Source organism: Trichosurus vulpecula, chromosome 1, assembly GCF_011100635.1.
Source record: "Trichosurus vulpecula isolate mTriVul1 chromosome 1, mTriVul1.pri, whole genome shotgun sequence".
NCBI classification, from domain to species: Eukaryota; Metazoa; Chordata; class Mammalia; order Diprotodontia; family Phalangeridae; genus Trichosurus; species Trichosurus vulpecula.
In genome coordinates this window covers 78,772,780-78,799,301 of record NC_050573.1, presented here as the reverse complement: position 1 = coordinate 78,799,301, position 26,522 = coordinate 78,772,780, and the positions used below count along the sequence as shown (strand labels likewise).

The 26,522-nt window shown below is 40.2% G+C and overlaps 1 protein-coding gene across 2 annotated transcripts in view; it reads left to right on the top strand.

Moving 5' to 3' along the window:
• Positions 1-979: 979 nt before the first annotated feature.
• The window catches only part of LOC118830382 (zinc finger protein 239-like), a 31,673-nt gene continuing 6,130 nt past the window's right edge, over positions 980-26,522 (top strand). Inside the window, exons 1-2 of one of the 2 annotated variants that reach the window (XM_036737313.1) lie at positions 980-1,046; positions 11,402-11,515. Coding sequence is in view for 1 of the 2 variants with exons in the window: in XM_036737312.1 (XP_036593207.1) it covers positions 22,528-22,660 (133 nt within the window). In the remaining variant the exon portion in view is untranslated. Of the gene's footprint in view, positions 1,047-11,401; positions 11,516-22,515; positions 22,661-26,522 lie in introns of those variants that run through there. The other variant, XM_036737312.1, reaches the window with a different exon arrangement.

The following is a 26,522-nucleotide window of genomic DNA, read 5'->3' as shown; positions in this document are numbered from 1 at the left end:
TCGAGCTGCCCAGCTGCCCGAGTTAGAGCCGGAGAGAACCGGTCATCAACATAAGACCGGCTGGACTGAGAAACACCGGTGAGAGGCTCCCTGATAGGACGAACTACGCTACCAGCCCTTGAAATGCAGAGCCCAAATCAGCGCCCAGGCGGTCCTTTGCGCAGCCGCACCTGGGGAGAGGTGGGGGCGGAAATGGGCGTGGCCACCACGTGCTTACCTAGCGAGAATCCGTAGGCTATAAGCGGGCTCCGTAGGCAGCGGTGTCTGTAGGAGGAAGGAGAGAGGAGAGGAAGGGCGTTGCAACCATATCTGTTGGCCGCCATGTCAGTAGGGGGCGGAAGAGAGGAAGGCAGGAACGTGATCGCCACGTCTGTGGGCGCGAGAGGAGAGCGGGCGCATGTCGGCCATGTCAGTGTGGGGTGGCCGAGAGGAAGGCAGGGTTGTGGTGGCCATATAGTTTGGCGAGGAAAAAGAAGGCCGGGTGGAGTGGAGAGAGCGCGAACTGGGCGCGCGGAGGCTTCCTGACGAAGGAAAGGCGGAAGCGCAGCAGCCATATCTGTCAGGGGCAGGAGCGGAGGAACGACAGACGCGAGGAGGCCATGTCTGTTGGGGGCAGATGAGGGGAAAGAAAGGCCGCAACAGCCATCTTTGTGGAGGGAACCGTTGTGGGGCGGGGGAGGAGTCGCGGTGGGGGCCCTCGTTACTTTCTGACCCTGCCCAAAGATGAGTCGGGGGCCCGAGGGGCTCCCGAGCCTTCTCCTTCCTGTCCCTAACCCCAGGGTCCTCGATGTTATTACCCCCACAGCCTGGGGTGGGAAAGAGACTGCCACCCAGCCGACCCCTTCCTGCCCACCAGAGATCGAACCCGCCATCCATCGAGTCGTGGGGACCGCCAGCCGTCCTAGAGCGGTCCCGCCAAAGTCCCGGATCGCCCGTGGGGGGTCGGGTCGGGGGTCGGGACGCGTCTCTTCCGGGTGGGCGGCTGTGGAGGCCCGCGATCTGTGTGTGTGTGGGTGTGAGTGTATCTTTCCCCTTCCCTGCGGTGGGTGAGTCCGGGCCCGAGGGAGGCGGGTGAGGGGTGGAGGCTATATGAGCATCTCGGGGTCCCCACTCCCCAGATTCCTCCTACCCTCGTGGCTGTCGGGACCATTATCCACGGGATCCCGCTCGCGGGGCCGCTTGGCTTCGCACCTCCCCGGTGCCCTACTCCGGCCCCCGAGGTCCTGCGTTACTGAGCTTCGTTGTGGGCCTTTTTTGGGTTTTAGACCCCACGATGAACCCGGAACTGGAGCCCAGCTCGGATGTCTGCACACCGTAGGCCGTTAATGTTTGCTGGATGGGAGTGGTTAGGTAGAGATGCCCAATTGCTGAATTGTGGGGCGCAGACCACGAATGGCTAACTGGAGCCCTGAGGAGAAAGGAGCATCAGTTGATAGCTGGGTGGGGGGCAGTATGGTGGAATGCAGTGGGGCTTCGACCTTCTGTGTGCCCTGTGCAGTCATCCTGCTGAAGCCCATGAACCCCTTCTCAGGATAGCATTTTTAAATAATTGAATGACTTGCTAATTTTCAGTTAGAGATAAGTGAAAATAAGGACTTTTTTGTTTTCCGTCCAAGTTCACAGACTCTTGGAAATCTACCCAGGCATTCTCTTTCGAGTCCGTGGACTCTAGGCTATAAACCCCTGCTACAGGAAGAAAATAACCATATTTGGGGTCTAAAGAAACCTGAGTATTAATCCCTTCATCGACATTAGCTTGCTTCATAGTCTGAATAGAACTATGAATCCCTATGCTTATCTGCAAAGTGAGAATGATGAAAGGATCCATTCAGGAACTCTTTTCAGGTCTGACTTAGATCAAAGTCTATCTAAGTAGAGGACATATAGCAGTTTTTAAAATTTGATATTAAGTCTTGTGAGCTTCACCACTAGATTGTGTTCTGCACTTTTTCTTAGAGCAAATTTGTAATTTCTCTGCTTTAGGGAACTCCCAATACAGATGTGCAGCTGCTGTGCCACTCAGAGTTTTGGAGTTACCTTTGGACTCTTGCCCAGAGTCTTTTAGCTAATGGGAAGCCCAGATATTTCTGATTCCCAAATCCAGCGCTGTCCTCGAGTCTAGATCAAAGGTTCTTTGAGAGGGTGTGTGTATCACGGACAGCTAGATAGTCTGTTGAAGTCTGTGGACTGACATTTTCAGAATAATATTTTAAATGCTAAAATAAAATGTAAGATTATAAAGGAAAACAATTATATTGAAATAAAGATGTAATTTTCCCCATACAAGTTTAGGGACACGTTGAAATCTATCCACAGGCCCTTTCAGGCCTGTGAACCCCAGGTTAAGAACCCTGGCCTAGACCATACTGCTGTCCTCTTTTTCATTTACAGCTTAAGCGTTCTAGTCCAACTACCTCACTTTCTATATAAGGAAATGGTCACCCAGAGAACTTAAGGATTTGTCTAAACAGGTTATAAGTGGCAGAGATGGGATTTGAACTTAGGGCCTCTGACTAAATCCAGTGGTCTTTTTACCACGTCATATGCTCTAGATATTGTGGGATAAAATCTAAATCTGAAATTCAAATTCAACAAACATTAAATGCTTACTATATGTATGTCACCTTGCTGGGAATTGGGACATTAAAGAGAAAAAAAAAAACCCAGTCCCTTTCACAAGGACACATACTTACAAATAAAGTCAGAAACGAAGAAAATTGAGGAAGGAGAGACTAAGATATAATGAAAACACTTTGTAAAACTTTAAAACTGTATAAATGAATTATTATTGGAGAGCTGGCTGGGACTTTATCTAGATTTAAATTTAAGAATAGGTAGAATATGGGTAGGAAAAATGCCCTACTTGGGCATTCCAGGTGAGAAAGCAGCAACGTATCAGTAAAAGTGACAGTAGCATGTTTGGGAAAGAGCTAGAAGGATACTTGGGAGACTGATTTGAATATGATAATAAATAGGGTCACATAGGATTTCTTTAACATCTATTAGGCCCTCACCGTAGGAAGGCATTCCTCTTATTCTCCCTGTTGATTTCCTGTTTCACTCCCCACAAAAGCTATTCCAAATCATACTAAAGCATAATAAGTCTGACTATATCACCACCCAATTCAGTCAATTCTTCTGCCTCCCTGTTGCTTCCAGGTTCAAATATAAAATTCACTTTTAAAGCCATGTATAACCTGGTCTCCTGCCTTTTCAGTTTTCTTACAAATTATTCCTCTTTTGCCACCCCCGGCACTGATGTCTAGACACTCTGGCTACCTTGCTTTTTCTTATACATTATACTCCAATTCCCAACTCATTGCCTTTTCACTGGGTGTCCCTAGTGTTTGGAACTCTCTTCCCCCTTTATCTCTGCCCCTGGATTTCTTCAGGCATCTGCTAAAGTTGTATCTTCTGCAAGAAGCCTTTCCCAACCCCCATTAATAATAGCTTTCTCTTTGAGATTGTCTTCAGTTTTCCTTGTATGTATCTTGTTTGTACGCAAGAGACAGCTAGGTAATGTTCTCACAAATCCGGCCTCAGACACTTAGTAGCCACATGACCCTGAGCAAGTCATTAGCCTCTGCCTGCCTCAGTTTCTTCAACTGTAAAATGGGTATAATAATAGCACCAACCTCCCATGGTGGTTGTGAGGATCAAATGAGCAGTTGGGACAGTGCCTTGGTCTAGTTAGTAGCTGCTTACTAAGTGCTTCTTGATTTGAGTCTTCTCTCCTTAAGCCTGCTATGCCTCTTCTTCCACCTTGGCTGAGTGTGTCACCTCTTAAATCCCTGAGAAAATGTAGACCATTTCTGATTAATTCCCTCCTCTTCTCCATATAGAAACCCTATGACATAATTTCCTACTCTTTAACTTTCCTTCAGTCTCTGATAATGAGGTGAACTGTCTACTCTCCAAGGCCAACCCCTCTACGTGTGCTCTTTTTTTTATTATATTTTAAGTCCCAAACTGTCTCCCTCCCCACCCTGCTCTAGATAAGGCCACCATTTGACATAGATAGATAGATAGATAGATAGATAGATAGATAGATAGATAGATAGATAGATAGATATAGATGTAAAACCATAGTGTGCATGTTTCTATTCCTTCTGTGGAGGTGGATAGCATCTTCATAGATTCTTTGTAGTTGATTTGAGTATGATACTCAGAATAACTTAGTCATTCATAGTTATTATTCAAATAATATTGCTGTTACTTTATATAATGTTCTCTTGGTTATGCTCATTTCACTCTTCATTATTTCCTGCAGGTCTTTCCATGTTTTTCTAAATTCAACCAGCTCATCATTTCTTACAGCACAGTAGTAGTTCATCATAATCATATACTGCAGCTTTGTTCAGACATTCCCCAAGTGACAAAGAGAACTGCTACAAATATTTTAGAACATATAGGTTCTTTTCCTTTTCCCCGATCACTTCGGGAAATATCAAATAGTGGTATTACTGGGTCAAAAGTATACAAAGTTTTATAACTTTGGGCGTAATTCCAGAATCGCCAGAATGGTTGGATCAGTTCACACAAACAATTTATTAATGTCCCAATTTTTCTACATCCCCTCTAACATTTGTCCTTTTCTGCTTCTATCATTTTAGCCAATCTGATAGGTATAAGATATCTCAAAGTTGTTTTAATTTGCATTTCTCTAATCCATATAGTAAGTGCTTAATAAATGTATATTGATTGATTGACTGTTCTCGCCTAAATGCTGTCTCCTCTCTGGGTTTTTGTGACGCTACTCCTCTTGGTCCTATTGCTTATTTGACGACTCAGTAGTTTTTTTTTTAATTTGGCTTTTAAAATTCAGAACTTAAACACCAAATAGACTGAGCATTTCCATATAGAAAGTCAAACAGATAATGAGAATTGTATATAAAATTGTGAATCTCTGCTACATACAGCCTGCTTTTCCTGTTAAGTATATAATAAATTCAGTTATTTTCAGAAGCTGTCCTATTCATCTGTTTCATCCTGAACGTCTGTTGAAGGCTAATATACATTTTAAATGATTCAGCAACCTCTTCTTTCCCCTTTGATTGCTAACCTCCCTTTTCCCCCAACTCCCCAATTGAAAATAAAGGAAAAACAAAATCCTTGTAATAAATGTGTTTTTATGTATGTATGTGTGTCTATACATGTACACATGCAAAACAAATACAATGGCCTTGTCTTAAAATACATATATCTACCTTGAGATCATTACCTCTTTCTGTCAGGAGATGGATAGTACATTATTGACAGTTTTCTGGAAGGGCAGAGGGTTGGTCATTTCATTGACCAATTTTCTTAAGTCTTTACATGTTGTTTTTCTTTACAACGTTATCATTACATAAGTAGTTCTCTTGGTTCTACTCCCTTCACTACATCATTTCATGTGTCTTCTCATCTTTTTCATCATGTTTTACTTGGAGTACTGTTGTATCACATTCATATACTTGTTCAACTATTCTCCAGGTGATAGGCACTCCTTTCATTTATAGTAGAGCAGCTAGGTGGTGCACTTGGTAGAGCATTGGACCTGGTATCAGGAAGACTGGAGTTCAGATTTGACCTCAGACACATACTAGCTGTCTGATCCTGTGAGCACTTAACACTTAACTCTGTTTGCCTCAGTTTTCTCATCTGTAAAATGAGCTGGAGGAGGAAGAAAACTCCAAATGGGGTCATGAAGAGTCAGACACAATTGGAATAGCAGTATAGTTTATAGTACTTTGCTACAACAAATAGAGCTTCTCTGTCTATATTTTGTCCTTTCCTTCTTTCTTTGATATCTTTGAGGTTGGCTAGTTTTGGTTTTGCTGAATCAAAATGTATGCAGTTTATTGACTTTTGGATATAGTTCCAAATTGCTTTTCAGAACAGCTAGACGAATTTACAACTCCACCAGCGGTGCATTATTGCGTCTGTTTTCCCACAGCCTTTCCAATAATCTTCCTTTTCCTTTTTTGCCAAGCTGATAGGTGTAGGAACCTCAGAGTTGTTTTAATTTTCACATTTCTAATTATTAGTAATTTGGAATATTGGTTTTAGATAGACACAATTTGCCATATTAAGGAAAGGTCCATTTATTCCTGAACTCTTCATCGTTTTTAACAGGAATGGAATGTTGCACTTTGTAAAAAAAAAAAAATTAGCCACTAATATGTAATTTTTATTGTTATGCTTAGTAACATGATCTGTTATTTTTATAGTTATCATAATGTTGAAGAGCCTGTATTACTGGTATAAATCCAACCTCATGGTATAATTTTTTTTAATATGTTGTAACCTGTTTGCTAATATTTTACTTAATATTTCTGCGTCAATATTCAGAGGTGGCAGTTAGGTGATGCATCAGATGGAGCTCCTGGCTTGGAGTCAGGAAGACACATCTACTGAGACACCTACTAGCTGTATGACCCTGGGCAAGTCACTTAACCCTGTCTTCCCCAGTTCTCATCTGCCAGATGAGCTGGAGAAGGAACTGGCAAACCACTCCAGTATGTTTGCAAGGAAAATCCAAATGGGGTCACAAAGAGTCAGGCATGACTGAAACTACTGAATGACAACAGCATTCACTAGGGATATTGTCCTATAGTTTTCTTTTTCTGCTTTGTCTTTCACTGATTTAGGTATCAAAATCATATTTGTATCATAGGAATTAGGTAGAATACTTTTTTTCCTATTTTAGAAACAGTTTATGTAGTATTGTAATTAATTCTTCTTTAAATATTTGATATAAATTACTTGTAAAACTATCTGGTCTTGGGGCTTTCTTCTTTTGGCTTTATTGATGGCTTGTTCAATTTCTTTTTATGAAATTGAGTTATCTAAATTCTGTATTTCTTTATCTGTTAATCTGAGCATTTTATATTTTTAAGTACTCATCCTTTTCATCTTTGTTGACATATAATTTGGCAAAATTCTGATAATATCCTTTATTTCACTTATATTTGTTGTGAATTCTTTTTGTTTTTGATATTAGCAATTTGGTTTTCCTTTTGAAAATCAATTTAACTAACTACTTAGCTATTTTTCTGTCTGAGTTTTTTTTAACAGTTCATTTGTGGTTTTGCTTTTGATTTTGTTAATTTCTTTGATTTTTAACATTTCTGTTTTGGTGTTAGGTAGTTTTTTTAAAATACTCTTTTCTAGTTATTTCAATTAGATTCTCAATCTCTTTTCTCTTCTTTATTAATGAAGGCATTTGGTGATAATAATTTTCCCCTAGGGACTACTTTGGCTACATCCTTAAAGTTTTGATATGTTGTTTCATCATTTTCTTTAAAAAAAAATTCCCAATTACATGTAAATAATTTTAACATTAATTTTTAAAAGAATTTTGAGTTCCAGATTTTTTCCTTCCTTCCCTCCTATTGAGAAGACAAGTGATTTGATATAGGTTATACATGTGTAGTCATGCAAAAAATATTTTTGTATTAGTCATATTGTGAAAGAACACAGACACCCCCTCCCCCCCAAAAATAAAGTTTTTAAAAATGTGCTTCACTCTGCATTCAGATTCCATCAGTTCTCTTTTTTTGGAGGTAGATAGCATTTTTCATCATGAGTCCTTCAGAATTGTCTTAGATCACTGTATTGCTGAAAATAGCTAAGTCATTCACAGGTGATCATCATACAATATTGCTCTTACTGTGTACAATGTTCTGGTTCTGCTCACTTCACTTTACATCAGTCTTTGTGTATGTCTTTCTAGGTTTTTCGGAAAGCAACCTGCTCATCATTTCGTAAAAATAGCATTCCATCACATTCATATACCACAACTTAATCAGCCATTCTCCAATTGTTGGGCATCCCTTACCACAACAAAAAGCTGCTATAATTATTTTTGTACATTCAGGTCCTTTTCCCTTTTTTTAAAAAAATCTCTTTGGGATACAGACCTAGTAGTGCTATTGTTGGGTCAAAGGCTATGCACAGACATAGTTCCAAATCAATCTCCAGAATGATTGAATCAGTTCAAAACTCTACCAACAGTGAATTAGTGTTTCTCTCTTTTTTTCTTTTTGCAAGACATTCAGGGTTAATTGCCCGTGGTCGCACAGCTCATAAATGTCAAGTGTTTGAGACCAGATTTGAACTCACACCTTCCTAACTCTAGGGCCAGTGCTCTATCCACTTCACAACCTAGCTGCTCCTAGTGTCTCTATTTTGCCACATCTCCAACATTTGTCATTTTCCTTTTCTATCATATTAGCCAATCTGATAGGTGTGAGGTGGTATCTCAGAGTAGTTTTAATGTGCATTTCTCTAATCAATAATTATTTGGAGCATTTTTTCCTATAACTATATATAGCGTTGATTTCTTCCAAAAACTGCCTGTTCATATCCTTTAATCATTTATCAATTGGGGGATGACTTGTATTTTTATAAATTAGACTCAGTCCTCTGTATGTTTGAGTAATGAGACCTTTATCAGAGAAACTTGCTGTAAATTTTTTTCCCCAGTTTTCTACTTTTCTTCTAATCATGGCTGCATTGGTTTTGTTTTTGCAAAAACTTTTTAATTTAATGTAATCACAATTATCTATTTTATATCACATGCTCTCTATCTCTTGTTTTGTCATAAATTCTTTCCTTATCCATAGATCTAACTGGTAAACTATTTTATGCTCCCCTGATTTGCTTATGGTATCACCCTTTATGTCTAAATCATGTACCCATTTTGACTTCATCTTATTATATGTGAGATATTGGTCTATAACTAGTTTCTGCCAAACTGCTTTTCAGTTTTTCCTGCTTTTTTGTCAGATAGTGAGTTCTTGTTTATCAAACACACGATTACTATGTATTTTGTACCTGATGTATGCCACTGATCCACCACTATTTCTTAGTCAGTACCAGATTGCTTTGATGATTACTGCTTTAAAATACAGTTTGAGATCTGGTACAGCTAGGTTACCATAATTTACATTTTTTTCCATTGATTCCTTTGATGTTCTTGACTTTTTCTTCTCCCGAGTGAATTTTGTTATATTTTTTCTACCTCTATAAAATAATTTTTGGATAGTTTTGATGGGGTGCTCTGTCCCCAGCCCTAAGATCATGCCTTACAGGACAAGGGCCTACTGAGAAATTGGGAGGCTTCCAGAGACATGATCTTAGGGCTAGGGCCCGAGCACTCCATCAGTTTGATTAGTATGGCACTGAATAAGTAAATTATCACTGAATTCACTGAATAAGTGAAATTATCTATTGGTTCTATGATTCAGTCTTCAAACCACAAATTTTTAGGATTAAATTAATATCTCCAATCTTAAGTCTTTATTTCATAGGCTCTTTATTTTTATTGCATTGTGGTCAGTAAAGGATGTGTTTGATATTTCTGCTTTTCTGCATTTCTTTGTGAGGATTTTCTACCCTAATATATGCTTAGTTTCTTAAAAACTGCCATTCACAACTAAGAAATATGTATACTCCTTTCCATCCACATTTAGCAGTTGCCAGAGAGCCTTCATATCTAACTTGTGTGCAATTCTGTTTAAGTCCTTACATCCTTAACTTTTTGTTTATCTTTTTGTCGTACTTGCCTAAGTCTAAAAGAGGTATCCTGACCTCCCCAATTATAATTTTACTGTCTCTTTTTCCATTTAAATTAATTAACTTTGCCTTCAGGTTCCTTGATAACTATGTAAAGTATTGATACTAGTTCATTTTCTATAATGCCTTTAAGGATAATGTATTTTCCCCCTTTATCTCTTTTACTAATATCTATTTTTACTGTCACTTTGTCTGAGGTCATGATTGTTACCCTGAATTCTTCTCTAGCCCCTTATTTTAATTTTGTGGGTGTCTTTATGTTTCAAGGGTATTGTAAAATATAAATTCCTCTCTTTAGCTTTGAAAGCTCTTTACCAAGTGTCCCCAACCTAGCTTTCCACCTTCGTTAAAAATTATTCCCCTTCTTCCACTATATTGTCTAGTGAAACTGGCTTATTCTCTGTTCTACACACATAGCATTCTTTGCCTATATTTAATCCTTTCCTCCTCCTTTCTTCCCTAGTGTATCCTTTTTTCTTCCCTTTATTTTCTTCAGTTAATATCATCAAGACAGAATAAAACCATCCCCAGGTCGTCTTTTTGACTATTTAGCTCTGCCTTTGAAGACATTAGGATTTTGTTCAGGTCACTTGTTAGAATATAAACACTTCATTCTACATGCCTTTCCAATTGCTTCCTTCCTCTGGGGTGTGCTGGCAGGTCCCAAGCTCACCAGTCTTCTCTGAATATAGAGCTTTGATCTCTTCAAGGCTGTCAGGGACGGTTCATGTCAGTAGAGTCATTGGTGGATGTGGACTGATCACTGTCTTCTCTGAGCTTTGCCACTCTGCCCTGGAGCATCCTTGCTGAAGCACTCTTCTCCTTCACTGCTGGGGTATACTGGACCTCCCATAGTTGCGTTGGCTAAAGCTCCCTAAATCTTCCTCACTGGGGTCCTCTGGCTGGGCCCCCTCTAGCCTGCATGTAGGTTTCTGGATGCCCCTTTTACCTACAATGGCTGCATAAAAATATTTCTTTTTTAATTATTATTTGGACTGGCTTTTTTGTTTTATCTCTTTTGGAGTATGTGTGTGAGAATTTGGCTGTTCTGCTTCTGTTCACTCAGCCTTCTTGATCAGAAATGTTTGTCTCTTTTGCCAGCCCATCATCCATATCTTGCTCACTTAACTGCATGCGTCTCCCAACACTGTACCACATCAACTGCCCTCTCCTCTGAAGTTCAGTTCTACAGCACCAAGTGCCCAGTAGGACATTTCGAACTGGATGTCCTGGAGACATAATGATTATAGCTAGCGTTTATTTAATGCTTTAAGGTTTGCAAAGCGCTTTACAAATATTACCTCATTTTTTACAGATATCTCAAACTTAACATGTATAAAACAAAACTCATTATCTTCCTCCCCAAACCTATGCCTTTTCTAAACTTTCCTATTTCTGCTAAAGGCATCATCATTTGCATAGTCACTCTGCTTTTTCATTTACTGCACCCTAAGCCTGGAATGCCTTCTCTCCTTATATCTGCCTCATAGTGTCTCTCTTTTCCTCCGAGACTTAGCTCAAGCACTGCCTTTCACATGAAGTATGTCGATATCCCCTCCCCCAGTTACTAGTGCCTTCCCTCCAAAATACCTTGTGTTTATTCTGTGTATATGTATGTGTGTGTATATATATGTATGTATGTATGTATGTATGCATGTTTTCTCCCCTCATAGAATATAGGCTCCTTGAGGGGAGGGATTGTTTAATTTAAAAAAAATTTTTTCTCCTCAGCACTGAGCACACTGCCAGGCACATAGTAGCTACATAAAAAATGCTAGTTAATTGGTTAGTTCACAACTATACGCGATCTGATAGTGTGAGTACTGTTATTTTCTTTTTGCAGGTGCAGAGGTGAAGGGTCATTCAGTAAACGTCTGACAGATTCAGACTGAGGTCTCCCGACTGCAAGAGCATGTTCTTTTCACTATAGGGTGTCGGGAAATAAGACTGGAAACAGGTAGGTTGGGGTCACATTATAGAGGATTTTGCACTCCTTTCACTGTTTCCCCTTTATAGAGAAACCCAAACCCTCCCTGAAGACACACCTTCCTTACTTCTGTAGAAGGCAAAACAATCTTCTCAGTACAACCTAGGAGTAATTCTTGACTCCTCAATATTTCTCACCCCCCATGTCCAGGCCATTGCCAGGGCCTGTCAATTTCACCTCTGCAGCATCTCCAGACTATGCCTCCCATTTCTACTCTGACACAGCCACCCACCATTCAGGTGCAGGCTCTCATCACCTTGATTATTACAATGGCCTGCTGATGGGTTTTGCCTGCCTCAAGTCTCTTCCCTACTCCAAATTCAATATGCTGTCAAAGTGATTTTTCCTAAAGTGCACGTCCAACTATGTCACCTTCCCACTCATTAAAAATTCCATTGGCTCCCTATCAACTCCTAAAATCAAATACAAAATCCGTATACTCGCCTCTACCCCCTTTCTGTACACTCTTCAATCCACTAACACTGGATTCCTTCCTGTTCTTTGAACAAGTCATTCCCTCTCTTGGCTCGGGGCTTTTTCTCTGATTCTGTCACCCATCCCTGGAATGCTCTCCTTCCTCATCTCCACCTACTGGCCTCCTGGTTTGCTCAAAGGCCCAGCTAAAATCTCACCTTTTACAGAGAGCCTTTTCCAGTCTCTCTTAATTCTAGTGCCTCTGTAGAGTATTTCCTATTTGTTCTGTATTTAACTTTTGTGTACGTAATTGTTTGTCTGTTATCTCCCCCGTTAGATTGTGAGCTCCTTAAGAGTATGAACTGTTTTTTTCGTCTTTTTTGTAGCCACAGTGGCTGGTACATAGTAGGTGCTTAATGTTTATTGACCAAGAGCCAAATGTAAGGGTATATTTGGAGGAGAGCACCCTTATGTCACAGAATGTCAAGTGTTTACTCTTCTGTGAGGGCTTCCCTTCTCCTCAGTCTTTGGTAGTTTTTTTCCTCAGTTTTCCTTATATTAATTTCCTACGGGTTATATCCTTATAAGGGAAAGGATTGTTTCCCTTTCCTATTTGTAGCCTTAGTTCTGAGCACAGTATAAACTTTGTATGAGATTGGCACTTAATAAGTATATGTTGAGTTGAATTTGCATAGCAGACAGGCTTATCTGACTTTATTTACCCTGCAGGCAAAGAGCAGTGGTTACAGGATCTTAAGCAACATGACAGAATCAAAGATGACATTTTAGAGAGAGTGATGAAGCTGTGATTTTTATAGGATGGTTTGGACCGGAAAAGCCTAGAGTCAGAAACAAGGTCAGAGGCTGTTACAGTGCAGTAATCCCAGGGAGGTAATCGGTGCTACATGGGTACTAATGGGGTACTACAGACAGGTACCGTGGGGTAAATTCAAGAGACATTGCAAAGGTAGTGCTACCATTGACTGAAAAAGAAAAGTCAAGAGAGGGATGCTTTTCCTTTCCAGGACTTCCTGCCATCTTTTCTCCCGTACTTTGAACCCTTTTCTGTACTCAGATAGAGATACCAAGGGGGACCATGGATATGCTGCTTGGTAACTTCAAAATTTAAGTACATCTCCAAACATTCTCATTTCTATTATTAATGGCTTGTTAATATTGCTTAAACATAGATCTAATCATATGACAAATGCTGTTAAAGCTATTAGTGGCTCCCTATTGCCCAATGAAAGCTCAGATTCATTATTCTAACATTGAAAGCCCCCTATAATTGAGTACCTGCCTTTCTAGCCTTATTGAACAATATTCTTCTCCAAGTATTCCATGCTTCAACCAAATTGGATTTTGCTCAGTCCCCCAAACATACCTTTGCTTAAAAGATGTTCTTTGCCTGAAATGATCTTTCCTCTGCCTATTGAATTCCTACCTGTACTTTAAAGCTAAGCTAAAATGTTGCTTCCTCCAGGAAGTTTTCTTCCCGAAATCTCACAAAGCAATTTGCTTGCTACCATTCTCGGGCACTTACCATGTATGATTTTGTATTGTAGTTATGAATATACCATCCCCCCATGTCCTTCCTCACTATGTACTGTCAGCTCCATAGGGACAGGGGCATTTTAACACCCAGCCCAATGTTCTGCCCATAATAAGTATTTAATAAAAATTGGTTTAATTTTCTAGACCTTTTTTGATGCTGTTTTGTTATTTGGGCCTGCCCTACCTAGACGATAAGTTCCAAAGTTGACTAGTCACTGTAGACTTTCCCTGTCAAGTTTTGTGCAATGATATCTTGTTTCATCATTCGTAGGATTGTAGATTTAGAGCTAGAAGAGACTTAAGAGATAATTTGTCCCAAACCCTTATTTTGTAATTGAGAAACTTGGCACCCAGAGAGGTGGTGTGATTTGCCCCAGGTCACACTGCCTACTCAGTCACTCTGCAAGCATTCAAAGTGTCTTCTCTGTGTGCCAGACACAGTACTGTATAGGTTGTGACATATATATATATACACACACACACACATAGGCTCTGGGGATGCAAAGACAAAAGCCAGACAGTCTCTCAAGGAGCTTTCATTCTATTGAGAGGGATACAACACCTTCACACGAAAGTAGATAACAGCCTAAACATAAAATAAGTGCCAAGTGTTTGGGTAGGGGAATCGCTAACAACTGGAAGAATTAGGAAAAGTCTTTTGAAGGATATGATACTTGAAGGGAACAGAAGGTTCTAAGAGTTAGGGGTGAAGGGTGAAGAGGAGAGTGTTGCCGGCATGAAGGACAAACTTTGTAAGGGCACAAATAGAGGAGCTGGGCTGTCCCCCTTAGAGTGTTATATGTGGGAAACAATAAATAGGCCATTTGGCTGAAGCATATATGAAGTGGAATAATGTGAAGTAATTCTGGAAAGTAGGTTGGAGTTAGACTGCCAAGAGCTTTAAGTGCCAAAGAGGAATTAGTATTTTTTCCTAGAAGTAAAAGAGAACAACAAGGCAGTAGTATGGTGAGTTCTTTGCTTCAGGACCTTCCCCACATAAGCTACATAGCCATAGAATATGAGTGCTGGTGTTCAGAGGCTAAATTTCAAGCTTATTGCACTGCACTGTTCTGCCTCATGTCTGTTATTCTGGAATTTGCCATACTTGTTCACATAGGGGAATAATAGGAGGTACATTTAGAGGAGTGGACTGATGCCTGATTTTGGGGGAACCTTGAGTACAAAGCCAGATGGTATAATAACTCACACAGAGATCAGACTGCAGCAAATGGGGAGGCACTTAAGTCTTTAAGGAGGTGTTAAAATGAAAATGCTGTAGAATGTTAGGATGGATGGCAAGGGACAAGAGGCTGGGTTTCCTACATGGCCGGAATTGATATTCTCCCTAGTCCAGTGAAAGCAACTTCACAATTTTTTCTAAAACATGTCAGCATTCTGTATTAAGTAAGATGCCTGAAATTGCTCAAGTAGCCTAAGTCCTATTAATACCTTGCTTGTTTCCTTTTAGAGTATTTACCAATTCAGCATATGCCCCACCCATGACACTAATACTGAAATTGTTCTTTTCCTGAGATCAGTTGCCTTTTTCTGGCCTCACTCCTTTTCTGAAGCATTTCATGACATGTCCTTCCTAAGCTATCATGATAACAATTTTCTTCCTATTTTGTCTACTTCACTGGTTCTCCCTGAGAGTATTCCTTAAGATCCTCACTTTCTTCATTAATTCTTTGATGAGGATGATCATTATCTTTTAATGCCCTTTGTTTAAATTTTTTTTTGTTCAAGTCAGTGAGTTCATTGGTTTAGGGGGCTCCTGATAAGGAAATACTCTTCATCAGTACACAGTAGCAACTGTTTTTCCATTTATAATATTAGATAATTACCTGGGCCATTGAGGGGTTAAGTGACTTGTCCAGTGTTACACAAACTAGTAAGGCAGGATTTGTACCCAGGTTCTCCTGATTTGAAGGTCAGCACTCTCCACCATGCCCCCAGCTGTCCTTGCATGTCATGGCATCACCTCCCTAATGTCACGGTCCTCTCTGAGAATGAAGGACAAACAACAACCCCTGTGAGTAGAAAATAGGAGCTACCCCCACTGGGGACCCAACTGGAACTGGCCATTTGGGCAACACAGCTCTTCCTTCTTCTCTTTCTTTCTTTCTTCCTTCCTTCCTTTCTTTCTTTCTTTCTTTCTTTCTTTCTTTCTTTCTTTCTTTCTTTCTTTTTCTTTCTTTCTCTCGCTTTCTTTTTCTTTCTTTCTTCTTTTCTTCTTTCCTTCCTCCCTTCCTTCCTTCCTTCCTTCCTTTTTTCCTTTCTGTCTGTCTCTTTCCCCTCGGTCCACATAAGGTATCATACCCTTACCTGCAAATGCTCTGCCCAAACGAGTGTAAATTATTTTCTTCCGAACCATACCTTAAACCCAAATCACTCTGACTCTCTTTGATTGGCCAACAATAGGTCCCAGGCCAAACCCCACTTGGTCATTGTTTGGGGCCTGATTGGCTCAGAGTGAACGTAGATAGCAGTTGTTTCTATTTTGGCCAGAAATCTTGAGGGTCTTCCTTTCTCAGATTGATTTTTTTTTGAAAGGGGGTGGGGATCTAGGTAAAGAGATCATTCTCTGCCTCATTTCTTACCTAGCCTTAATCGCTGAATAGGTGTTGCCTCAGTCAAACTGAGACCTGTTAAAGACCTTAGCTTAAAAAGGTCAAGGTCTTCTATTGCATCCAGGGCCATCTCTCCAATCCTCCTGATTGAAATCTGGCCACTGGACCCAAATGTGTCCGGAGGAGAAAGTGAGGCTGGTGACTTTGCATAGCCCTCCCTCACTTGTTTTTCATGGTATCACCTCCCTGATGTCATGGCCCTTTTCGAGAATGATAAACAACAAGAAGTCATGTCAATTCTTCCTTTAACATTTCTGTAATACCTGTCCTTTCATTTCTGTTTCTTTTGATTAATGATTCTGTCCTTTCCCCCTCTCTGCTTGCCCATTCAAATCTGTTAATCTTTTTGTGTCCAGCAACCAGCCCCACCTCCTCCATAAAGGTCTCTGATCTAGTCCAGACCTTAGGGATCTCTGTAGCTCATTTGTACTTAATTGGGTGCTACTATTTTGTGCTATTATCCATTTCCTGAATATATAGCTCACCTTCAAATCAGGGACTGGGACCATCATGTACAGAGCAGTAGGCATATAAAGTATCCTCAATAAATCTTTTTTTTTTAGCTAAATCTAACAAGATTCTTCCTCTCTTAGGATCCTGGTTTTGTTGCTAGTATGTGTTTGAATTCCTTTTGGTGCAAGTCCAGGTGTGTACTCTTTCTTTTTTTTGCCACAGATATATAAAATTTTATGAAAACGCATTTACAAAACTGGAAGATCATAAAAATCATAGCTCAATAATACACATACTGATTCTTGTTTCACCAAGTTGTGTGTACCTGTTTCCTGCAGATAATTCTGCCACAGCAGACCTGTTGAAAATTCTTTAGACTTAGATGTATTCTACCCTTCTAGAGCCTCCTCTACTCACCTAGAAACTAAAATTTCATTTAAACCTTTTCTTTAATAATTTTACATTCACAGAGTAATTTTAAATTTCCTTTTTAGCTTTTTTAAAAGTACATCTACACATTTTAAGAACAGATGCTGAATTTTTTATAAAATTTCTTTCCCAAGAAAGTCCGATCATAGGATAGGAATAGAACTGGACTTGTGCTTTCATCGGTACAGGGAAATCCCAGATGAAGCATCTCCCTCTACCAATACAGGTTGGTATGTTCTCTCTGAAATAGCATTATGATCGCATGATCAGTGTGTGTCAGAGTGGGGATGTTGAACCCAAGTTTCCTTGACTCTGAGGCCAGCTCTCAATCCATTATGTCATATTCCCTTTCTGGTCTGAGATTTCAATGAAAATCCCATATTTTGTCATGGTATACACCTAATTAAATTCTACAATCTGTCCCCCAAACTGAAATTCATTGAATTGGAGAGTTAGTTTTTCTTCAGGTTTTCTAGTTTATTCTAAGGGATCCTCAAGGGCCTAGCAGGCCTGTAGTTCAAGTATCAGTCAGTTAACAAGCATTTATTAAGCTCTTATTATGTGCTGAGCACTGAGCTAAAACACCGGAGATACAAAGAAAGGCAAAACAAAACAAAAACATGGTCCCTGCCCTCAAGCAGCTCACATTCTGATGGAGGAGACAACATGCACATGAGGCCCCCATTACCTCCTGAATTATTGCAATAGCCTGCTGGTGGGTTTGCCTGCCTCAGGTCTCTCCCCACTCCAGTCAATCCTCCATCCAGCTACTTACGTGATTATATTTCTAGGTCTCCCCCATTAGACTGTAAGCTCCTTGAGGGGAAGGGCTATGTTTTACTTCTTTTTGTATCATTGCTTTGTACAGTGCCTGGCTAGGTACTTAAATGTTTATTGATACAAAATATACACAGTATAAATGGGAGCTAATCTTAGAAGGAAAGCCCTGGGGGTTGGAGTAGGTAAAGGAGGGACTGGGAAGGGTCTCTCATAGAAGATGAGATTAGCACTAAGACTTGAAGGAAGATAAGGAAGCCAGAAAAGGTAGAGGTGAGGAAGGAGAGTAGTCATAGGCAACAGCCATTGAAAGACTTAGTTTCATGAAGTGGAGTGTTGTGTGTGAGAACAGCAAGGAGTCCTTTGTCACTGAATTACAGAGTAAGTGGAGGGGAGTAAAGTGTAAGAACACTTGGAAGGTAGGAAGGGACCAGGTATACTTACCTGGTAAAGGGGTAATAGGGAGCCACAAGAGTTTATTAAGTAGTGTGATGACGTAATCAGGCCTGTACTTTAGACTAATTACTTTGGCTGCTGTTTTGGGGAAGGACTGGAGTGGGGCAGAGGCATAAGTAAAGAAGGAAAACCAGATGTCTAAGAAATGCAATCACTTGGTTTTAAAAATTGCAGTTGACATTTCAACTATTTTGGTGAATTCAAATGCAAATTCAGTCCTACAGGTAGATAACTGCAAATAGTATACCTATGTTTTAGCCAAACATTTGATAATCTTTTGCAGTCCTTATGAATCAGATGGAAAGAAATGAGGTAGATGATAGGAGGGTTAGATTGTTTTGAAACCCCTTAGCTGACCGGACCCGAAGACATTATCAACCTGAGTGAGGTTTCTAGCACGGTGCTCCAAGGATCTCATTCCTTAGTCCTGTTCAATTCCACATTGTCAACAGTGACTGGGGATATAGTCTTGGGTGACAAGCCTGTCAGACTTGAAATTGGCCTCAAACTGGAAGAGATTGCTAATACATTATTTTGGTCTTTTGAATTAAGAAATTAAAATTAAGAAAAATTAAACTAAGAAAGATGCACAGAGGCTAGAATAGTGGGCTGAAGCTGACAAAATGAAATAAGGATAAATAAAAGTGAGAGATTGTGTGACACGATAGCCAGCCTTAGTCAAAAAGACCAGGATTCAAATCTTGCCCCTAAAACATACTAGCTATGTGACTGACACCGAGCAGGTCACTTATTCTTTTAGCGTAATAGGCAACACTAGATGATTTGTTCATCTATGTTGGCGCAAGAAACTTGGATTCCCATTCCGTATATCAACAGAATCACAGGTCTAGGGGAACAAAATGTATGCATGTGTATAAATCTATGCAAGTGTATGTGTATGTTCATATATATGTGTGTGTGTGTGTGTGTGTGTGTGTATGAACTTAAGTTCAAAATATCTCCGTAAGTTTAAGATGTACTTAACTTGTATTCTTGCCTAGCAAGCAGTTCATATGAAACACACCTGGGCCTTCTAGTGGACTACAACCTCAGCAAGTCTGTTGTGTGATTTGGAAGCCTCCAAAATGAAGATGGTCTTAGACTATGTTAATAGATGTATTGTTTCCAGAGCTAGAGAAGTGGCCGGGTCTACTGAGTCCAGTTAGGAGCATCACATTTTAGATGGGATGTTAACAAGCAAGTTCATAGGGAGATGACCAGGATGTTGAGGGTATTTGAAGACCCTACCGTGTGAGGTTATTTATTTATTTATTTATTTATAGTTTTCAACATTCACTTCTGTAAGATTTTGGGTTCCAAATTTTCTCTCCATCTCTCCCCTCTCCCAACCGAGATGGCGTGTAATTTGATATAGGTTCTACGTATATATTCATATTAAACCTATTTTCACATTAGTCATCTTGGAAAGAAGAATTAGAACCAATAAGAGAAACTACAAGAAAGAAAAAAAAAGAGCAAATAATATGCTTTGATCTGCATTCAGACTCCATTTTTCTGGATGTGGATACCATTTTCCATCAGGAATACTTTGGAGTTGTCTTGGATCCTTGCATTGCTAAGAAGAGATGAATCTTATCAAAGTTAGTCATTGCACATTGTGGCTGATGTTCTCCTGGTTCTGCCCAATTCACTCAGCATCAGTTCATTCAAGTCTTTCCAGGTTTTTCTGAAGTCTGCCTGCTCATCATTTCTTATTGCACAACAATATGCAATTACATTCATATACCACAACTTGTTCAGCCATTTCCCAACTAATGGGCATCCCCTTAATTTCCAATTTTTTGGTACTACAAAAAGAGCTGCTATAAATATTTTTGTACATGTGGGTCCTTTTCCTATTTGTATTATCTCTTTGGGATACAGACCTACAAGTGGTATTGCTGGGTCAAAGGGTATGCACGTTTTTATAGCCCTTTGGGCATAGTTCCAAATTGCTTTCCAGAATGGTTGGATTAGTTCACAACTCCACCAACAATGTATTAGTGTTCCAATTTTCCCATATCTTCTCTAGCATTTATAATTTTTCTGTTTTGTCATGCTAGCCAATCTTATAGGTGTGATGTGGTACCTCAGAGTTGTTTTGATTTGCATTTCTCTAATCAGTAGTGATTTAGAACATTTTTTTCATATGACTATAGATAGTGTTAATTTCTTCCTCTGAAAACTGCCTGTTTGTATCCTTTGACCATTTATCAACTCGGGAATGACTTGTATTCTTATAAATTTTATTCAGTTCTCTCTATATTTTAGAAATGAGGCCTTTATCAGAGATATTGATTGTAAGAATTCTTTTTTTATATGATTTTTTTTCTTTTTTTGGTGGGGGGGAGGGCAGGGCATTTGGGGTTAAGTGACTTGCCCAAGATCACACAGCTAGTAAGTGTGTCAAGTATCTGAGGCCACATTTGAACTCAGGTCCTCCTGACTCCAGGACCGGTGCTGTACTCACTGTACCACCTAGATGCCCCGTAAAAATTCTTAATGTGAGGGTTTTTTGAACAAATAGCATGTTTAGCCCAAGGAAGACAGAAGATTTCAGAAATAAGAGCTGTCTTTATGACCGTCATATAGAAGAAGGCTTATACTTATTCTGCATAACCACAGAAGGCAGGGGCAATGAGCCTGGCTGGGGGCACAGTGGGGAAGGAGGTAATTGAAAAGAAGCAGATCTTAGTTTGATGTAAGAAAAAATTTCCTAATAATTATTGTTACCCCAAAGTAGAATTGACTGCTTCATATGGTAGTAGATTCCATGTCCCTGGAAGCGTTTGAACAGATCCTAGATAACCACTTAGGGATGTACAGGATGATTTCTGATTTGGGTAGGGGTTAGTTGATGAGCTCTGAACTCTCTTCTAAATCTGAAATTCCATGTTCCCTGGGAAGGAAAAAGATGTTGAAAGGAAATCTTTGTTGCCACCTGGTAGCATTCATACACATTAAGACAGTGACTAAATTAGCTTTAGGATATTGGGTTGGATTTGCTTAGAGTCATCTCCAGACCAAAGTTTCTCCAGCTCTTTGCATTCCCTAGGTAACTTTCTACTGATAGCACTTAGGGGATCCTGGCTTATCTTCCAGAGCCCATACCCCTGGAAAAGGACCTTTATGCTTCCCTTTTTAGGGAGAGGGGGTTATTTCCCCCTCCACATGGCATGGTCTGCACTGTAGTATATGAAATCAGCTAGTAGCAAGGATTTACTGCACTGTATGGACATTTCTGGTTGCAAGTTTGTACCAGCTCCACTTCGAAATTCACACTTGTACGAACTTCACCCCTTCCCACCATTGCCAGAGTTGTTTCTCTCAGTAGTCCTGGCCCCTAAATAAGTAAAGTCCTTTTTTTGTGAGCCCTAGGTTCCTCTGGTTCCTCTCCTGAAAGTGGTCTTTCCTTCTTCAGACTATCCTTGCATTTTTGCCTGGACCTTTCCTGTTCCCTTCACATCCTATCTTATTTCATGGCTATTTATGTGCATATGCCATAGCATTCTTTTCCCTCTTTTGGATCGTAGCTTTCATTTTTTTTAACATTCATTTTTAAAAATTTTGGGTTCTAATTTTTCCTTTCCTTCAGCCTCTCCCTCACCCATTGAGAAGGCAAGCAATATGCCATAGCTTTCATAAGGCAGGAATTGTCTTCACAGTATCTCCTAGTTCAGAGGGACCTCAGAGACCATCTTGTTCAACTGCCTTCTGTGGTTATGCAGAAATCCCCTCTACAACATATCTGAAAGCAGTCATCCAACCTTTGTTTGAAAGCCTCTAATGAAAGGAAACCCACAACCTCCTAAATAAATAGCTCATTCTGTTTCTGCATGGCTCTCATTGTTAGGATGATTTTTCTAATATCAGAACCATATGAGGATCATTTGAAAGAAGCAGCCCTGTGTAGCCTGGATCTTTCACTGATGTGGTTTCTCTTGACTTCTTTCTGATATCTTCTAGCTTAGTACCTTGAGTAATGCTTATCTCCACAGGCCCTGATGCATTTTCTCGTACACTAGCAGCTTTCCCTCCTGGAACTGTGGTCTATTATCTGTGAAACCCATCTTCCTATTTCCTGAGAGCAGAACCAGGGAGGGGTTTTATCCTGGATGGAGCTGAAACTGGGGCCATGAGCTCTGCCTCCTCCCTGCAGCCTTCGGGAAATAGAAATCCTGTTCTCTCTTCCAAACTTTCCTCCTTTCCTCCTTGCTTCTTCATGTACCTAAGGGTCGTCAGGTCCCAGGCTGTGCACAGCAACAGGAGATGGCGATGACAACCCTTGGCGTAGCATCGGAATCTCCACCAGCTCTGCCCCACATCAGCACCTCCTCCCTTGGAACCCAGGCTCAACATGGTCATCACAAGGTTCTGCTCCCTTTCCACGATCCCCAACAAGGTATTCTTCACCATCATAATTACTCATGCCTTCTGGTTCTAGATGCCCCTGAGTCCATAAAGCCCTGGTATAGGCATGCATTCATTCAAGACTCCAGCATACTGTATCCTATACTAGACATTGGGAGAGTAACAAAATTGAGAAAATACACAACCCCATAATGTAATTCAATAACTGGATTCCACAGCATTTTATGATAAGTACACTAGATAAGTACAAAACAAAAGTGTTAGGTGATGTCAGCGGGAGGAAGTCATTAATGACAAGGAATGGGGGATGGCTGGGGGGAATGAAGGAAGCATCCTGGATGAGGTAACAATTGAACTAAGATCAGTGTGGTGGGAAGAGTATGTATAGGGAAGAGTATGAGTCAAAACACAAAATGGTAAAGTCTAATATTTGTTTTGGAGACCATTATCCAGGAACCCAGGAAGTATAGAAGGGAGTAATATGAAATAAGGCTGGAAAGTTAAGATGGCAACAGATATTGAAGGGCCTTGAATGGCAGGCAGAAGAATTTGAGCTTTACTGAGGACACGCTAAAATTTTTTGAGCAAAGAAGCAACATTAGTAGATAGATATATGAGGGATTATTCTGATGGTATGATGCAAAGATTGAAAGTGGGGAGGGGCGCAGCTAGGTGGTGAAGTGAGTAGAGCAGTGGCCCTGGAGTCAGGAGGACCTGAGTTCAAATGCAGCCTCAGACACTTGACACAGTTACTAGCTGTGTGACCTTGGGCAAGTCACTTAACCCCAATTGACCTGCCTTCCCTCCTCCAAAAGAAAAGAAAAAAGAAAGTGCCGAGGAGATGTGAAAATAATGAGACTTTTTAGGAGACTATTGCAATATTCTAGGCAGGTGGTACCCAGTAGAACTAGACTGGAAGTGATGGATGACAAAGATGTTATAGAGGTAGAATTGACAGGGACCTAGTAACTTACAGGCTATGTATGTCAGAGGTTTTGAATGTGGTAGATAAGGTGAACAATGAGAGCAGAATAAGAGGCTAATGTAATCTCATTTTGGGGGCATGTGGAGTTTGATTTGCCAGTGAGTCATCCAGGTAGAGATGTACTGTGGACAGTTGGAAATGGGGATCCTGAGATCAAGGCTAAAGATAAAGATTTGGGAGTTAAACTTTGAGAGTCAGTGGAATTACCAAAGAAGAGAGAACAGGACCAAGAACAGATCCTTGAGAAGCATCCACATTAAGGATAAGGAAAAGGAGTGAAGAGCTTATCAGACAGGAAGGAGCTAGGGTCAGAGAGAGAACTTTTAGAGAAGGAGGGTAGAGGAAAGAAAGTATGTTTTCTCTGAAGCCAAGGGAAGAGAGGATCCAGTAAGAGAGGATTTTCAGCAGTGTCAAAAGCTGTAGAGAGGGCAAAGAGCCTGAAAAAAGGCCAGTGGATTTGACAATTAGACTGTAAATCAATTTGAAAAGAATTCAGCAGTGAAGGAAAGAGAAAAATTAGACAGTACATGGATGATCTGAAAGGGTCAAAAGAAGGCTTTTTTTTCCTTCTTAGAACTGGGGAGATCTATGCATGCTTGTAGGTAGATGGGAAGGAACTAGGAAAGAGGACAAGATTAAAGATAAATTAGTTGGAGAAGACTGCTGGAGCAATGTCTTAGAGGATGAGGGAAGGAAAGGAATGATGGCCCCGGGGGGGTGGGGTGGGGATTAGTTTTAGTGAGTTGTGTCGATACTATTCTTGTGTGGCTAGGCTCTAGTTTTATTAATACTGGGCATATAAATTTTTAGCATGGGGAATGAAAGGGTCAGCAGTCCAGAGCAGAGTCCTCAGGCACATACACAAATGCTCAGTGTTTTACCTTCTGAGCATCCCATTGCACTTTGGATAGCTCTAATTTTTAGGAAGTTTTTCTTTGCCTCTTTTTTCATGATTGAAGAGGATTTTACACATGGAAGGAGGAAGTAATTTGACACTGGGAAAACAAATCAATATAATAAATCTTATCGGAGAAAGAAAAAGACAACACATTTTTACAAAGACCTTCTGCAAAATGTAATTCATTTATCTTGGAAACATTTACAAATTTGTGAATAGAAGGATCTTTCCAGCATATGACAAAAATATATCTCTGAATCCATAACCTCATATTATGTACAACAGAGAAAGACTAGAAGCATCCTCCATTAAAAAATTATATTAAGCAGGAATGTCACTCTCCTTATTTCTATTTAACATAGACTTAGAAATATTAGCAAGAACAGTAAGTCATGAAAAATAAATTGTATAACCATCAGCAGTGAAGAAGTTACATTATCTTTGCTTATAGATAACATACCTTGAAAACTCTAGACAGTCAATCAAAAAAGTTAACAAAAGTAATAACAACTTTGGGTATAAAATCCCTCCCTGCCTTCCCCCCACCTGCCAAACTCTTCATTTCCATACACCTCCACTGAGAGCCAAGAGAAACTGTTAGAGAAATGCCTTTATAGTAATGACAGTGGATCATTATGTTTGGGCACTAACTCATCAAGACACACAAGACAACTTTACAAAGACAAAATGAATTAGACAGAAATGAGGGAAGAACCGAACAGATAGAAGATGTACACTGTCCAAATCCTAACCTTGGACACCCACCACCCGTGTATCCTTGGACGTGTTGCAAGTTTTTCCGTTCATCAAATTGAATCTTCCTCTTTGTCATTTTCAACCACTGCTTCCTCTGGGGCATGAAAAACTTTTGTTAAGTACTTGACTAAAACTATAGCATCCCCTCATCTACCAGTCTAGTAATGCCCTCAAAAGAAGCTGTGCTTAGTCAGAAAGGATGACCTCCTTTTTGGTGAAGTTATGATCAGTGCTTCCTTTTCTAAATGTTTGTTAATCACTCCTTCAAGAATACCTTCTAGAATTTTTCCAGAAATCAAAGTCTAGTCACAGGTCTATAGTTTGCAGGCTATAATCCCTTCTCTTTTTTTGAAAATCAGGCCAATATTTGCCCTTCTTCAATCTTCTAGCATCTCTCTCATTCTCTGACATCCTTCAGAGGTCGCTGACAGTATCTTAGCAGTTATATCTAATGCTTCTTTATGTATCATGGACTGTCATCTGGGTTTGGTGATTTGAAACAGGGTATTTAGATGTTCTCTTATGTCTCCCTACTTCTCTTGGGTATCAACTGCCTATTAGTAATTTTTATTCCATCCTTTCCAGACCAAAGATCATTGGTAGCCAGGTGGCGAAGTGGATAAAGTGCTGGACCTATACTCAGAAAGATCTGAGTTCAAATCCTGCCTCAGGCAGTTAATAGTCACCATTTGCCACCTTTGCTTTTAAACATATACTGCTGAACAAAGGTGGAGAAAACCATTTTGACTGGTTCTACTACAAATTTATGTCACATAATCTTAACTAGGCCCTCACTGTTGCTAGGCAATACTACTATAACTCCCTTATCAACTCACCATCTCAATCTCGACAGTAGCAGCAGCTCTTCCAAAACTTTTCATCCTTCATCAAACATCTCCCCCCCATACCTTGCCCCACCCCTACACACAATCTAAGAATCTTGCCTCATTTTACAGAAAAAAATTGACACCACTCACCATAAACTTCTTTTCCCCTCATCCTCATCTCCTGTCACTCAGATGACTTCTGCCATTCTCTCCTCCTTCACCCCTGTCTCACATGAGAAAGTGGCCTTACTCCTTACCAAGGCTACCCCTTTTGCCTGCTCAAGCTGTCCTATCCCTTCCTGTTCCCTCCAGCAGATTGTCTCCTCTGTCATCCCCATTCTATCACTTATTTTCAATCTCTTCTGGCCTTTTGGCCCCTTCCCTACTGCCTACAAACAAGTCCGTGTCTTCCCCCATCCTGAAAAAA